This window comes from Elephantulus edwardii, unplaced genomic scaffold (genome assembly GCF_000299155.1).
Source record: "Elephantulus edwardii isolate Elephantulus edwardi_28Jun2011 unplaced genomic scaffold, EleEdw1.0 scaffold00021, whole genome shotgun sequence".
In the NCBI taxonomy this organism is placed as follows: Eukaryota; Metazoa; Chordata; class Mammalia; order Macroscelidea; family Macroscelididae; genus Elephantulus; species Elephantulus edwardii.
Genome location: NW_006399771.1, coordinates 13860332 through 13877201, shown reverse-complemented (window position 1 = coordinate 13877201; position 16870 = coordinate 13860332). Strand labels below are relative to the sequence as shown.

Below are 16870 nucleotides of genomic sequence, written 5' to 3'. Positions count from 1 at the left end.
TTTAGAAATTATAAGAAGCTAATATAGGCTTAGAAAGGCATATGATGTACAGGTGTGGGGCAAGTGTAACTAATACAGGCTCAGGTAAGAAGCTGCTATGCATTACTAATGAGAAGCACACGACCAGCCTTGCTTGCAAGGTCTAAAGCTTCAGATGCCGCATGTACTGAGAAAGCTAGGAGTTACTTGTTGAACTGCTTTGTTATATAGTTGTATTTGTAAGAATTTGAACACTTTACAAAAACATACAATTTTAAGATGCTATCATAGTTAAGACAACAAATTTGGTTACGTTTCAGAGAGAAAGGACACACTGAAATGAACATTGTGAGAAAACTCAATTTAATGACACCTTGGAGTATATTCTTGCTTCGCATACTGCTGTTTTCATTTGAAGGTAAGAATTTTATTAAGTTTTTATATCCATATGCTTGTTTGTCTCTAGTACAATTATCTTATACCTTTCCCCTTACAGTGGAAATAAAGCATTTTAAAGTTGTTTGGGCATTGCAAATGTCATCTAGATAAGCTTTTTGAAACATTTTAATTAGGTAAATATATTATCTAGTGTTTATTATGTGTTTAATTCTCTTTAATAGATAGTTGAAATCAACCTTTTATTACAATACATTACTTTTAGAAGTTCGGACATTTTATTTTTTGAAACATGATTTAAAAGAATTGGCTAAGTGTAATTTAAATATTTGAAAACTTAAAATATTTAAAAATTTTTTAAAATATAAGAAAATAAAATATTTGAAATTTTAAAATAGATAAATAAGAATTGAATGCTTGAGCTTTCTTTATGTCATCACCAAGGACTAATAAAGTTCTTTTAGAGAATGAATGTAACTTTTAAGGGTAAGGATTTGCATTTAATTATTCCATGTAGCTACCTTATGAATTAATTTTTAGAAATTAAAAAGAATTTTTTCCAAAATATTTTTATGGTAGGAGGACATTTACTTCTATTAAGTTACTAGTTTATATTCCTGGAAAATGGCTGGGTGTTTCAGACCTTACAAGAGAAATGCAAAAAATGACTAAGTGTAAAATACAAGAAAGGTAAAGGAAATTATTTTCCAATCTTGGAATAACTGAAATTCTAAGGAGAAAGATATCTTAGAGTAGTAAGAGCTAGAAGACTTTTGGAGTTGAAGTTGTTTAACACAATTATTTTGTAGTATGCTTATTGACTTAAGTTTGACAGTTCCTGAGTAGTAGAACCAGGACTAAAATGTAGATTTCTTATCTCAAGCCCAGTGATTGTTCAATCGTATCATGTCTCCACGTAACTCTATGTACGTTGATCATTCATTGCTTCAGTGTCTCGTAGAGAATTTACTGGTCAAGATGATTGTAGAATAACTAGCTACAAAACTCAATCTAAGTTAAAACTTTCTGTTTAAATGACCTGTTGAAAAACCAGAACATAGGCCTAAAATATTTGAGTGTTTTTCCTTCTTGCATATTTATATATATGTTTCTTTTTTACACTCTAACAGAGTATATTTGTGCATCGTCCAACTTGACGAGAACATCTAAGTGAGTATTTCTTGTTCTTTATATTCCCTCAAACGTGAAGTTAATAAGAATGAGCAAAGTTCAGCAGAAAACCAACTTTATATTTTTTAAAAAAGAGAATGTTTTATGGAAAAATGCATGAGATTTAGTTCTAAAAACATTTCTAAGAATTAAAAATTATCAGACATTCAATTCCTTATTTACAAAACAACCAAATAAGCAAAACTAATTTTTAAATTTCAATTAACAAAGGAATACTTGGTGAGGTCCAGTGAGTATAGATATTAAGAAGATATTACTTTCATTTCAAAGACTTTTAAAGACGTTTTGACCAGACAAACAACCTTCTCAAATTTGTTGCTAATGAATCAGAACCAACTCGTAGCTGACCCTCCAGCAGTTTTTCAGAGGCTGTACATAACACAGGAGAGAACGCATCTGTTTCCCTTGGAGCAGCTTGTGGATTTGAACCACTTGCTTATGGATTGGCAGCAAAACTCCTGATTCACTGAGTCACTAGAATGTCTCTTTTTATATTGTTACTTTATCATTATATATTTATCAATTACAAATGTGCTGTCTTATTAACATAGAGGATAACTTTAACTGATAAAAAAAATATTGTTCTAGTAGTAAATAATGAAAATTATATTTGGACTAAACTTGGCTGCTTAATGAAAAGTAGAATCTTATTGAACATTTGATTTTTTTAATATATAAAGAGAATTTATTTATGGCAATATATTTAACATTTCAATCATTGATATGTTTCTAATTCAGTGACTTATTGAATAGCTTTTTGATTTGCATAAATTGGAATTTTATGTCATTGTTCACATTACTGTTAATCTGCACTTTATGACACAATATAAAGAATTATGTTTATATAAAGTAAATATGAAAATATAAATTGAATAAGAGGAATACTCAAGTCATAAATTTTATGAAGTTAGGTGGAGAAAACATCATGCGTGTTGGTGTTACAGTGTTTCACTATTTTGTTTCTTTCTGTATCTCAAAGTTCCTTCCTAAAATTCCATTTACATCAGAAACTAGAGAGATCTGGGGACACTCCTGAATTTTGTAAAATGAGACAGCCAATGCCACTAACCGAATCTAACCCCTCCAGAAAGGGGAGGGGGGACCTTTTAAATGTTAAACCAAGAAAGACCTCTTTGATAAAGTGATGGAAATCAGGAGGAAAACACCAGCGCTCTCTTGGGAAAGTCTTGTTCAGGTTGCAGAGGGGCCTTTGACTATACAAGTTCTTTTTGTTTTCTTTTAGAAACGGGTTTTATGAAAATCAACAGAAAAGAGCTCTTTTAGCAGCACAGGTAGGTTATGCCTCAGATGGCGGGAGAGGCAGAGAAATAACCCATTCTCCTGTGGGACTCGGCTGTCACTTTAACAATGAGACCATTGTGGAGGGGAATAAAAAACTCAAAACAAGACAAGAAGGAAGAGGAAGAAGGAAAGTAGCTTCAATTTTGCTTCTCTGCGACCCTCAAATCACCTGTGGTTTTTATTTACTTGATTCTGATGAAATGCTTTTGCTATTTACCTCAGTTACTTACTGATAGACTCACAAGGCTGCTGATAGAGGATTTCCTCTCTTCTACTTGCCCAAAAGTTTTATTTGGCTTGAAAATGAAAATAGAGTCAAGACCATGAAAACAAAAACAAATACAAGTTAAAAAAGGGCAGAAAACCTGGAGTCCTTGACCCCATGTTCCAACTCATGGTGATCACATTTATTACATAGTAGAATTGCCCACAGAATTTTCTTGGCTCCAGTTTTACAGATTTAGATCTTTTTTTCAAGGCATCACTGGGCAGGTTAGAACTGTCAGTATTTAAGTTAGTACTTGAGGGTAAATGACAGGGAAGAGTGTAATAGTATGTATTCATTAGCATCAAGTGAGTTCTTAGGTGGTGCAAACCCTTAATATGCCTGGTTGCTGTCTGAAAACTTAAAGATTAGAACCCACCAAGTACCTCCCAAGAAAGACTTGCTGATCTACTTTAGAAAAATCCTATGGAGTAAATTCTACTTGATATTCTATTTGATTAGGATGGAGGCTTACTAGAATCAACTAGATGAAATAAACAAACAAGCAAACTGCAAAAGGATGTCAGAATGACAAAGAGCTTGCATGCATTTCTGGAGAAGTAAGATTTTTCTGAGAGATTGGAGAGGATTGAAAGGCATTTGGAGAGAACATTTTGCTTGGGCCGCTTTATAGGAAAAGATTTTGGACAATACAATAATAACATCTTTAAACTTTGTTTGAACATCCAAAAAATGTTTGAAACCGCTTCTCCATAAAAGATGGATGGTGAAAGAGAGAATGAAGATAAGAAATTTCTTTGGAAAGTAATATTTGAGAATTTACATATCAAATGGGAGTTCTGAGGATCCAGTGAGAAGGAGTTGCTCTGCCAAACCAGAGGCAATCAGTTTGAATCCACTGCTTCATGGGAGAAAGAAGGACAGTCTCCTCCTGGGTGATTCATAGTCTCTGAAGATCCACTAATAGGGTCAGTTATGAGTTGATTCAAACTCAGTGGCACATAACAACAACAGCACATATCAAATAGTTTAAATATTCAAATAGGTGTTTCCAAAATGTTGGAATGTAGTAAATGTCTTCTGATTTTTTTTTAAAAAAAGAATGCTTGAATTCATATGTTTCATGGTGCTAATGAAATCAATAGATAAACATAAGAGAGGCTATAAATGTTGTTCCCGTGTTTATAAGACAGACTAAATTATTTTATCAAGAGTTGTTGTTGGTATATGATCATCTCTTTAGAAAGAGGACATAATTTTCCTTAGAAAGATTGTTTTGTGTATTTAACTACTTGTATCTAATTGGAAGTGGTTGAAATTATTTTTATCTGCTAAATCTTAAGTATAGGTTTCCCAAAAGTTTGTTGTTGTTATGTGCCATCGAATTGCCACAACTCATAGCGACCATATGTACAGCAGCCCTAAACCGTGCTCTATCCTGTGCCAATCTCACTGTCTCCAACACCCCTACACCCATTACTCAGTCACTGAATCAATCCATTTCATCAATGGTATTCCTCTCCTGTGCGGTCCATCCACCCTTTCAAGCATGATGTCCCTCTCTAAGGGACTGGTCCTTCCTTGCAACATGTCCAAAGTATATCAGATGAAACTTCAGAATCCTTGCCTCCAAAAAGCAGCCTAGTTTCACTGTCTCCAGGATTAACCTATTTGTTCTCCTACCAGTCCATGGTATAGCCAATACTCCTCTCTAATACCACAACTTAAGGGCATCAATTCTCGTTCTATCATACTTAGTCATTGTCCAACTCTCTGATGCATAGCAAGTGATTGCAAAGACCGTGGCCTGTATCAGGCACACCTTAGTCTCCAGAGAGACACCATTGCTCTTCAGTACCTTGGAGAGGCCTTTGACAGCAGACTTTCCCAATGCAATACACCTTTTATTTCCCGGCTGCTAGTGCCAAAGTGGTGTTGGTGAAGCCAAGCAAACTAAAGCTATTAACAATCTCAATCTCTTCACCATCTATCATGATGCTGCCAAACAACCCAGTGGTGAGAATCTTTATTTTCTTGATATTCATGTTCAATCCGTAGTGAAGGCTGCAGTCCTTGAACTTCTGCAGCAAGCACTTCAGGTCCTTCTCTGTGTGTCATTGACTATGCCAATAGATTATATTAGAAAAAAATATCAGCATAATCAGGAGGAAATCTGATGTAAAGGAAAACTATGCTCTGGTGGAACACAGGATAGGGTAAGGTTGTTGTTATATACCACTGAATTGCCCAAGACTCATAGTGACCCTATGTACAACAGCCCTAAACCCTACTCTATTTTATGCCAATTGTATTGTCTCTGACACACTACCCCAATCTCTGAATCAATCCGTCTCATCGAGGGTCTTCCTCTCTTGCACTTTCCCTACACCCTCCCAAGCATGACGCCCCTTCTTTAAGGACTGATACTGTCTTGTAACATGTCCAAAGTATGTCAGATGAATCATTTTTTATAAAAGTAATCACCATTGGGCCTTGCTCATCATTACCTTGCCTTTTCAGGTCCCTGCCAGATCCTTCCCATTTTTTCTCTTCTTTCCTATCTTGTTCTTCATTTACCAATTATAGAGAAACATTTGGGATATTTTGTTCAGTCATCCTCAGAAAAATAAAGGGTATTACACCAGATTAATTTATATTGAGTTGGAATAGTATAGTTTTTTTAAAAAAATACTCTGTTATACCTGTATTTCTTAGATGAATATATTATTTCTAGTTTTCTATCCTGAAAATTAATAAATATTGTTTAAATTTATTATCCTCACTACACATTGAAGTAGAAACCATAATTATTCCAATTTACAAGTGAGTAAATGGAGATACTAAGAGTTCAGGGAACTTGCCTATGTAAATCAAAACTTTAATCCAGGTCTATTTAATTCTGTTCATTTATGCTTTTAATTCAAGATCCCAAATTCCTTTGGACTTAAACAAAATAAAACAAAACAAAACAAGAAAACCCAACCAAAGAAACAAAATCCCCCGCTATATTTAAATGCTGTTTAACTTTAAAGTGTCAACTCTTTGGCTGTTGAGGGTGCCACACTGACCTTGTAGCACTAGACATTTCTGTGGATGGTGTATTTCTTGATGAGAGAGCAAATAGGAGGAATCATCATTTCCTTCAAACTCATTTGCATTTGAAAATATCAGGCAACAGCAATACAATACAGCAATATATTATACAATACAAAAATACAATAGCAATATAATATAGCAATATTAAAGGTAATACAGTTAACCCCAAATTAAAGTTATGTATGAAAACAGCCATGGCTTGAAATCCAATTTTCTAGGCACAACCTTAAAGCCCCTTCTGCTTCACTGAAATTGCCTCAGTCACCTAGGGAAATATAAAGTTAAGTTAGTGCTGTAATTCCTAAATTTGTAGCTAATTTTTAGATTTTCAATGTGCATGTTTGGCTGGAATATAATAAATTCATAACTTTAAATTGAAGTCTTAAATTTCTTTCTCTTCAAGATTGAAGCAACTTCTCCAAGATATTTTTTCCATGAAGCTATTAACTGGGGTGAGAGCAAAATAAAAGGTCAGTGCTACACTTAGTTTATGTATCTGCTTTCCCAAAAGACCCCTTATTGACTAAGCTCTATTGTTTCAGAAAAATACATGGTTTACAATGAATCAGTTGACAACAATACTTAGTAATAAAATTTGGTTCAAATAGGCATAGATATTGTATTTTGAAATAACTAAGTTATGAGGGAGTTGTGCTTCTAAGTTAAGGCAGGCCCTTTACTAGAGGTTTGAATCTTCTAGCAACTCCAAGGAAGAAAGAGGGACAATCTCCTCCTGTGTAATTGAAAGCCTTTGACAACTTATTGGAGGGTCAGCTATGAGTTAATTCCAACTAACAGCAATGATAAAAAAAAAGAATTATAAAAAAAAAAAGAAAAGAAACAATCATGAGCTCTGGTGGCTTAGTCTGTAGGGAATTTCCCTGCTAATTAAAAGGCCTCACATCTCTGGCAGTTCAAATCCACCAGTGACTCCTTGGAGAGATGAACAAGCTCTTCTTATGAAATTTACAGCTTCAGAAAACACACATGAGGGTCAGCTAGGAGTTGATTCAGACTTGAAGGCAATGAGTGAGTGAGTGAGTAAGTAAAAGAAATCTTTAGAAAAGGACTATTACTCTCTGACAAGGAAAAGCATCACTGAATATCAGATTGTTTCTTTTTTTTCTAAATAAGATTATTTGGACTTTGGGCCCTAGACATCTCAATTTTTACTTGCATATATCTAATTCCCAGTGAGCAGAATATGGATTTATTTTGTAATCTTAATGGAAACTATGAAATGGACATTCTTATCACTGTATTTAAAGTCATGATCCTCATCAGTTTTAGCTTGGTAATTGTTTTCAGGAGAATAAATATGGTAGTAAATAACTTATGTTTAAGGAGATACATTTGCCAATCTCAATGTTTAGAAATCTTTTGTTAGGAAAAATGTAAGAGAAAATTTAAATATAGATATGTCCATAGGATAAAAAACCTACATTTAAGTTTTTTAACATCTCCATTTTTAGACCTTTCTTTATGATCAAAGTTAAAACAATTTATCTCTCTTCCAGTAAGATACACTAAGAGATTTGTATATTTTTAAATGCAAAGAGATATTTTAGTCAAACAGACCTTAAGGTAGAAAGGAATTCCAGAGTTTTCTAATTCTTGCTTTTGGCAGAACTTTAGTTAAATTACCCCGTGTAGATAACTATCTTCCATGACCTTAACATATTCCAGAGAGACCCAAGTTCTTCAGTATTGCTTTATCCTGACTCATAGGTATTCTGTAATTCCCCTGTTGTGCTTCTTAATTCCCTTTTACTTCAGCTTTGCCAGTTACCTCATGTCCTGTCCTTAAGAAAAATTTAACACTCATTTATTTGCGATTTTGAAGCTCACTCGAGATGATGACAAAAATTAAGAGTAGAGCTCATGGTTACTCAATTCTGCTACTTAACATAATCCTTTAGTGTTATTTTTTTTTTCCATGAAAGAATATATTTTGGTGACAACTAACCCTGACTCTGGCTTCTGCCTCATCAAAATGAAGCATGCATCATTTGTTAATTGAGCAGGAGGATTAACACACAAACTTCAAGTGAAATGTTTAATCCTTCTCTAAATCAAGCTTTCCTTCTGATTTTTATGCCTCATCTGACCCCTTGAGCTAAGGATAGAAGCTGTTCTTTCTGCTCAGCTTTCGCTTTTGGAGAAGGAGGTGAACGGATGTGCAGCCAGTGCCAAACTCCGTCATCAGAATCATCTAAAGCTTGTGTATTTCTGGTTCTCATCATCTGGGACAGGGATTCCTTACATGGGAACTTGACCTTTCAATTGCTGGAAGGAGGCTAACCTTTGCTCTCGCGGTAGTTTGAGATGTGAAAGACTATCTCTTTTTGCTTCACAGCACACATAATGAAATGATCTAGAGACTTGATGGGCTTAATTCTTTAGCTCATCAAGGCAAAAAGCCCAGTTTTCTGTTTGAGTTAACAGTGGTTACATTTAGTCCAAAGCTAAATCCTCATGTGTTGTGTTTATAAGAAATGACGCAGGACAGAAGATAACTGGGTTCTTTCTTTCCTCCTTACAGGTTCTTGTCCTCATGAATGCCTTAACGGCGCTTTCTGTTCCAAGAGTGGTACATGCGACTGTCAAATATTTCAGGCACTGGGGACAAGATGCCAGATTAGTAAGTTTCAGACATGCTTCTGAAAAAATGAGAACTCTTACAAAATTATAAATGGTAACGAGAAGGTGGTTGTGGCAAGATTTGCTTTGGTAGCACATATCCATTTAGAGTTAGGGGACATCTTTAAGCTGGAAAACATTCTGCTCTTTGAGGTAATTGAGAAAGAATATAAAACATAGCTATACCTCTTTCTCCACCTTACAAATATTTACTTTTCCATTTTCCCAATTACCCTTTCCACTTTACATTTTTTTTTAAACCAGTTGTCATTGCACCAGTTTGGACTAATTACAACCAGTGTGTGTCAGAGTGGAACTGTGCTACAAAGAATTTTCTCTGGCTGAACTTTAAATTTAAAGTTTCAGATAGCAACTGAGTCCATGAACCTTCTGTAATACCCCAGGAAAACTAAACCAAGATCCTTATTCATCTCTCCTTTGCTTTATGAATTAGATTTATTATTTAAAGGCTTATTTTCCTTTTTTATTTTGAATTAGCTGGCATTCTGTCTATTAATGGAGATAGTGTTAAGGACAGGTACTCTCCAATGAATGTTGATTTATTTAATGGGTACTTAATGAACACTTATTAGATTTCAGACTAGGTACTGAGGTAGCAGTGGCGATCAGGACAGATAAGTTCTTGCTAACCTTGAGGTTATATTCTAGAGAAGGAATAATCATGAGCTTGTCCTGGTAATGATGTGCAATGTGTATATATTATAGATACAAATAATTACATTCATAAAGGGTACTGTAAAGGGCAGTGCAAGAAGTTATGAAAACATGCAATAGATATACAAGTGGAGGGTCAACCTAAGAGAAGAAGACCCTCAACCAAATGAATTGGCACAGTAACTACTTCAATTGGCTTGAGAATGTCAGAAATGATGAGTATGGTCAATGAAAGGACAGGGTTCAGATCTGTTGATCATAGTGTTGCTATGAGTTGTATTCAACTCCATGGAACCTAACAACATCAGGCAATATTGAAGAATGAATCATTCTGCAGATTGTTTTTTGATTTGGTTTCTTCCCTCCCTCTCCCTGGAAAATGCCAAAATTAGCCAAAGTCAACTAATGTAGGTGAAAATTGTAAGAGGACAAGGAGATCTTACCTTAATTATCTTTATACTCCCTCACAGAGCTGCTACGATGTTTTTTACATGTTGAATAGTAAGTAAATGTTAGTGAATTTTCCTATTAGTCTAAAGAAAATAATTTTGCAAATAAAAATAGACTAGAGGGCTAGTAACAAGAGTAAGAAGAGTCATAAAATGATGATAACATGATATGTTATTAAGATAATCATAGCTTGGAATTTGGTCAAGGTTTGAAATAATCAGTTTCTAAATTTTTGTGTAATTTAGATGACTAATAGTCCCTATTTTAAGGCCCAAGATTTGTGTCATTGGTGTTTGTGTTTTGTTTTTCTGTGATGGTTGTAAAATAATTTTTTAAGTCTTGTGGAGACTACAATGCTTTAATTCTATTTTTATTAATATTTAGGACATTTTATCTTAATTGCTAATTTGCTATATTTCTACCATTTTCCCCCCTGTATCATTTAACTAGTTTTTTTTTCCTAAAGTCTTCCTTTCATAGCACAAATTAAGAATTTTGATGACATATTCTTTTTTTCCTAACAACTTGGATATCCTTTGAAGGAAATGTTATGATTTTGAGGAAAACAAGTAATCTAGTAATTTTGTTTCTTTGTTAGACCATCCTTGATTATGACTATAATGGACAAAGGAAATATTGATTTTAATAGAAATTGAAATCACATACACTTTTAAGTGTCTTCCTTTTTTTCACTAACATTTGACCTTTCCTAGCCTGGTATTTTTTTTCTGAGGACTGGCCCCTCCTGACAACATCCCCAAAGAGGAAGATTCTCAACAAGACCAATTGACATAGTGACTACGATACTGGGTCCAAACAAGGCAGAGGTCACAATGAAGGTACAGGATAGGACAAGGTTTCAATCTGTCATTCATAGGGTTGGTATGCGTCTTAGTAGACTCAATGGCACACAACAACAACTATGCTTGAGTCTTGCCAGAAACAAGGATAGTTTATTTCATTCTATCACATATTATCCTATTTCTTTTCAGTTCCAAACATGGGCAATGGAAGAGATGGGATTTGCAAAACCTGGGGACAGTACCACTTTGAAACATTTGACGGGATCTACTATTACTTTCCTGGATACTGTTCATATATTTTTGCAAAGGACTGTGATAATTTGGAGCCTCGGTATACTGTATGGGTAGGTGATCCTAAGACAGATGTCTTTTGAGCTTTTTTACATGAAAAACTAAATTACTTACTGGGCACATATTGGAAAATATATAAATATCATAGTATGAATGTTCAGGGTCAAAGAAGGAAAGGATAAGGGTTAATATTTTATAGGATTAAGCAACTTTGTGATTTGACTGAAAATACTTTCATTAAGATGAGGCCTGGGCAGGGGGCAGGGGGGAACAAAAGAGAAGTTAGATAGGGCAAGGACTTCTGTAAACAAATATGTTTCATTGTTGTCAAAAGCAGATTTCCATTCAGAAATAGAGTATATGAATGACTTAAGTGTACATTGTAGTTTGCAGAGATAGAGACCCAATTGCTAGATAGCTTGATGTAATATAATTGGACGTGGAGAATTTATGTTTCTGATGCCTTGGTTCAAAGAATTATTAACAGCTTTTCCGCAGTGCATGCTGCAGAACTGCTCTAGAGTACAGAGTCAGAGCACCTTCCCATGAACACTATCTTCCCCTAAAGTTTTAGACATCTCAAAGCACAATCAGAAAATGGCTGCTCTGCTCTGTTGAAAAGCTAAAATTCTCTGCAGCCATAATTTGTTCAGATCTCGGTTTTCTTTTTCTCTTCTAATTTATTTTGGAGTAGTTGCCCAAACACTCTGCTTTTAGATGCAACTGTAGGTCTTGAAGCTCTTTACGTTCACAACAAACTCTTGTCACTAGAAAGACTACAAGGTATGCTGAGAGCTAACTTGTGGAATGTAAGGATATGGATTTAGAGGTCCTTCTAGATAGAGGATTTAATAAAATGACTCTTCAGTGCTTATAGGACTCTCATTCTCAGTTGCCTCATTGCCCTTTATTAACTCACTCACTTGTTGGTTTTACCATTTTAAAACCCTTTGTCACCCTCATTACAATATTCTTGTTTAATATTTCACCTTTTTGAGAACTAAAGTATCAACTAGATTGTCTATCCTTTGATAATAAAAGACAGTGCTGGATTATGCTTCTAGGATTAATAGATGACTGTTTCAACCTAGTTTTGTTTAATGTAGTGGAAATTGCTTCCAGAACCAACAAATTAATTTATTTCAAATAAAACCAGTATTGGTGAGAGAGAAGTTCAGGGGAGCAAGGAACAACAACAACAACAAAATCAGTATTAGAAAATTTGGACAATTACAAGAAGTAGAAAAATGATGTTAAATTTTCAATCAGTATTTACCTTTGTTAATTGCATTATGGATTCCCTTCTGGGGTTTTTCCCTCTGGATTTATAGGTATTTGTGAGATAGAAATCACATACTAAAAAAAAAAAAAAAAAAAAGAAATCACATACTATACCATCTTCTTTCCAAAAACTTCACTTAATGTTAAATAAAGAACATCTTCTCACATCAAACATTCTGGATATAAAAAAAAAATTACTAGTTTCATTTGAGACAGTGCTCAAAATTGTAAACTATATTCTATTTTAGAAATCTGTATTTTTCATAGATGTATTGAGTAATATATTTATGAATAAATTTATGTTAATACTCCTGATTATATTCTTCATAAAATTCTGTTTCATTTTATGAGAGGAATACATATATATAGCTTAACAATTTACAGCCAGGTATATGAGGAAAGGATAACCCCTTCCTTTTTTTATTTGCTATTCCCACATTGGGTCCTCAAGGGTGATTACTTCAACTTTTCAGCTGTTTCTTCTGACTTTCTCTTCATATGTCAAAATTATGGTATTCTCACCTTATTTTTTCAGTTAGTAACATTTTTGTCCATTCTTAACATGGGATAAATCAACTTAGAAATGCCAACCTTCCTGCTCCTAATTCTCTCTCTCTCTCTCTCTCTCTCTCTGTGTGTGTGTAGTGTGCACATGCGCAAACACACCCCCCTTAGATCTTCTTTATCCCTCTTCACAACAGAATTAAAACACATTTTAGGTTAAATCTATATATCAGTTTTATATTTATGGACACTAGATAAGTGAATATCAATAGATAAAAGTTTGGCAATAAGCCAGAGGGGTTAGTACACTTTTTATTGCTTTAAATAGTTTAGTTTTGGTTTTTAAAGTATCAGTTACATAATTTTTCATTTGCTTTATTTTCTGTAGAGAACTTTGGTGGTATAGTCTATAGAGAGTCTCTTTCTAAACTATATTGATGGTTTCCCCCCTAAATCTTTACTGCATCCATATGGCAAAATATTGGTTCCCTCCCTAGAGATATCTGTTTCTCAGTCTTGGCTCTCCTGCTCCATTTTGGATCCTTCTAGATAGCTGGACTTTGAACAATTATTCCATTTTTCAAACGTTCTGAACATTTTTTTTTCTTTCTCCTCTATAGATTTTTCCTCTTTATTAGACATTATCTAATGTCTAATGACCTGGAAACTTCTGGTGGCTTAGAGGTAACGTATTGAGCTGCCCGCCCAGAGGCTATTGGTTTGAATCTACCAGATGCTCCCTGAGAGAAAGATGGGCATTTTTCTTCCATGTGATTTACAGCCTCTGAAACCTTGCTAGAGGGTCGGCTATGAGTCAGTTCTGACTAGGTAGCACTTAGCTTCAAACAGTGAAAATGACCCTAGACTATTCATTTACGTTGAAAAAGTAAGCTTTAAGAAGCTGATTTGGTACTGTCAAGATATGGGCAGTGTTTATTTGTAGTGATTATTAAGCATGTTTTATGTTTTCTTTGTTGGTTTGTTTTAGTCTGGTTTCATTGATTATGATTTCAAATTACTTCCTGAAAGTGGAAGATTATGTCCTGAAAAGAGCCCAAGGGAAGAAGTTTTGAAACCTTGACTCTAATTTAGAAAGTATGTTTTTTCAGTTTTTAAAGTATGTTTTTAAAGGGTAAGCCACTTTGATTCTGATTCACTGTAACCCTATGTGTACAGAGTAGAAACTATTCCATAGAGTTTTTTAAGGTTTTGGGACTTTTCATCTAAGGAGCCTAGAGTGGACTTGAAATACTAACCTTTGTGTAGTGGTCCCGTGCTTAAGCCTTTGCATTACCCAGAGACACCTAAATTTGCTGTGCTGTTGTTACATACCATTGAGTCAGAGGCTGTACATAGTCTGGGAGGAGATTGTCCATTTTTCTCTCACAGAGCAGCTGGTAGATTTGATCCATGTGCCTTTGGGTTGGTAATTAGTAGCTCTTTGCCATTAGGCCAAAGTTCCATCAGTTTGGGTTAGGGTAATCAGAATCTAACATATATCTTTTCATGTATTCTCTTTTTCTCTCCTTGTGCTTTTTCTTCTTACCCACATTTTTTAAAAAAATGTTTCTATTTTACTAGAAAAACAAACTTTTCCCTTAGCCTTTGAAGAATACTTTCTTTCTTCCCTAACTTGTCCCAGCACTTTTATTGTTAATAATGTATAGTCACTTTTTAATCCTAAACAATTTCTTTGTGAGGAGCTCCATTTTAAGCTCTATTTCTTGATTCACTAACAGGTAAAAAAATAGATGTATTAAAGTTACAAACATATATTTTTGTCTTCTGTAGGGTTTTTAAAAATAAGTTTAATTATTTCCATTAAATATCAGATAGATTCAGAATGAAAACAACCAGCAAGTTAATATATAGAATTAAAACCAATGTTAAATTAATAATGTTTTATGAAATAAATTCTGTTATCCAATTTATAAGCAGAGTATTTTCTTTCTCTCAATTCATTTTTCCATCTTCATTAGAGGTAATAGTTTCCCCATATGTTTTACACCTTCCGTTGGTAATATAATAAAATGCTTAATGTAGTTAGATTGTTTCATAAAGCTTTATAAGATTTATTGTGTTATGAAACTATAAACATACATTGTTGTTTTAGTAACACAAATGCAATTCCATTACATGTCTTTTTCCTCTTTAAGGTTCACAATAGCCCCAAATGCCTTGGTTCAGTGTATTCTTGTCATCGATCCATCAGCTTATTCTTTTCAAACCAAGAGGAAATTAGAATTTATGGTCATGAAGTAAAAAAGAATGGAATCAGGTAAGAGCTGACAATGGCATAAGAAATAAACACAGGTTTTTAACAATGACTTTCAACAACCACTTCAAAGTTATATCATACGGGCATCAGAATTTCAGGTGCTCAGACCTAGAAAGTGCCAAAAATCCAACCAGTTTGTGTCCCTTATATTTGTGGGTCCCCACATTTTACTGTCATAGAACGAGTTCTGACTCCTAGGACCCTCTATTGGATATCTAAGGCGAAGAGACTGCCTAACTTTCTTCTGGGGAGTGACTAGTGGATTCACACTGCCAACTTCTCACTTAGCACCTGATAACTGTGTATAATTGGTAACAATATACACTATGCCACCAGGACTCCTAATGCTTCTGTTTACATGTTTACATAAATAGAGGCTGTATTGTCACTTCTTTTCCTAAGAAATATGTAAATCCTCTTAATAAACATTTTTCCTAAGAGATTTAAATCCCTACTCCTCTGTGTATCGCTCCACTCCTCTTTTCCTTCTTTCCTGCCTCAAATAAGAACTTAAAACAAAATCTCTAGAAGTCCTTTCCAAATCTGTATGTATAAGATGTGAGTGTCACATGAGATTTTTCCACTGGTGTTCTAGAAGTACTCAAAGCTGGCATACAAGGGGCTTTTCTGAGGAGAACTCTAGAGTTTTGTGGATGGAGAGTCTGGCTTGTTTAATTGAAGATTTCATGTCTCTTAAACTAGGAATATTGTAGAATAGTATACCTATCAATTTAAGTATTTGTTGATTTTAAATTTTACCTAAATTATGTCCGGGAAATAAATATAATTCAGAATAAACTCTAAAGTGTATGAGCTATGCATTTTCTTTCCTGTTCAAAGATGCTCCTTCTCCCTGAGTGCCTCTCTCTGGTTTAAATTCCTCTGAGTCGGTAGGTGACAACAAGAAAGGTTGTGGAGTAAACAGCAAGAGACTTAGGAACTAATCCAGGTTTTACTGGTCAAGAATCCTGAGCAGTTCATCTGTCTTTGGAAGACTTATTTTTTTTTTATCAATTGAGTTTTATACTTCTCACTTTCTTCTAAAATAAGTTTAGCCACTTAAATAGGAAGATAGTGTATTTCCAAGAGCAAAATTTAAAGGATGATTTATTACTATTGTTAGGTAATTTCAAGTTGACTCTGACTCAATAATGACAACAACATTCGGGATCTAGGGCCCCTGGGGACATAGCTTGCAGAGAGATGCACTGCTAACCCAAAGGCTGAGCCTCCCCGAGAGTGTGAATCCACAACCAGCTCCTTGAGAGAAAGATAGATGCTCTCCTTCTGTGCAGTTGTACAGCCTCAGAAAACCTAATGGAGGGTCAGCTACGAGTTGGTTCCAACCTGATGGACATGAGAGGAAATGTTAGATTTTGAGTAATATATAAACTCATCACTCCGACCAACGGTCATGGATTTGGTTCTGATTCATAGTGACTCTTCATTGGGTTTCCTAATCTGTAAATCTTTAGGAGAGGAGACTGATTATCCTTTTCCCTAAAAATAATTTGTGGCTTTGAGCCAACAATATTTCAGTTAGTATCCTGATATGCTGTTGTTGATGTCTTCAAGTCGAGCACGACTCATAGTGAACCTGTGAACAAAAGGCCAGAAGCCCCTTAACAACTATCAACATTGATCAAGGTTTATAAAGTTTTTGGAGACACATTATTTAGGAGAAGATGCCATTCCTTCTTCCAGACCTTCCATTGTATGTTATTGGTGTTATATGCCTGACATGTACACACTCTTTAA

At 34.5% G+C, this 16870-nt stretch overlaps 1 protein-coding gene across 1 annotated transcript in view; it reads left to right on the top strand.

Moving 5' to 3' along the window:
• Positions 1-345: 345 nt before the first annotated feature.
• The window catches only part of LOC102866818 (otogelin-like protein-like), a 209393-nt gene continuing 192868 nt past the window's right edge, over positions 346-16870 (top strand). The window contains 7 exon segments of the mRNA XM_006882584.1: positions 346-397; positions 1506-1545; positions 2810-2858; positions 6594-6660; positions 8733-8831; positions 10948-11102; positions 14991-15112. Coding sequence (XP_006882646.1) covers positions 346-397; positions 1506-1545; positions 2810-2858; positions 6594-6660; positions 8733-8831; positions 10948-11102; positions 14991-15112 — 584 coding nt within the window.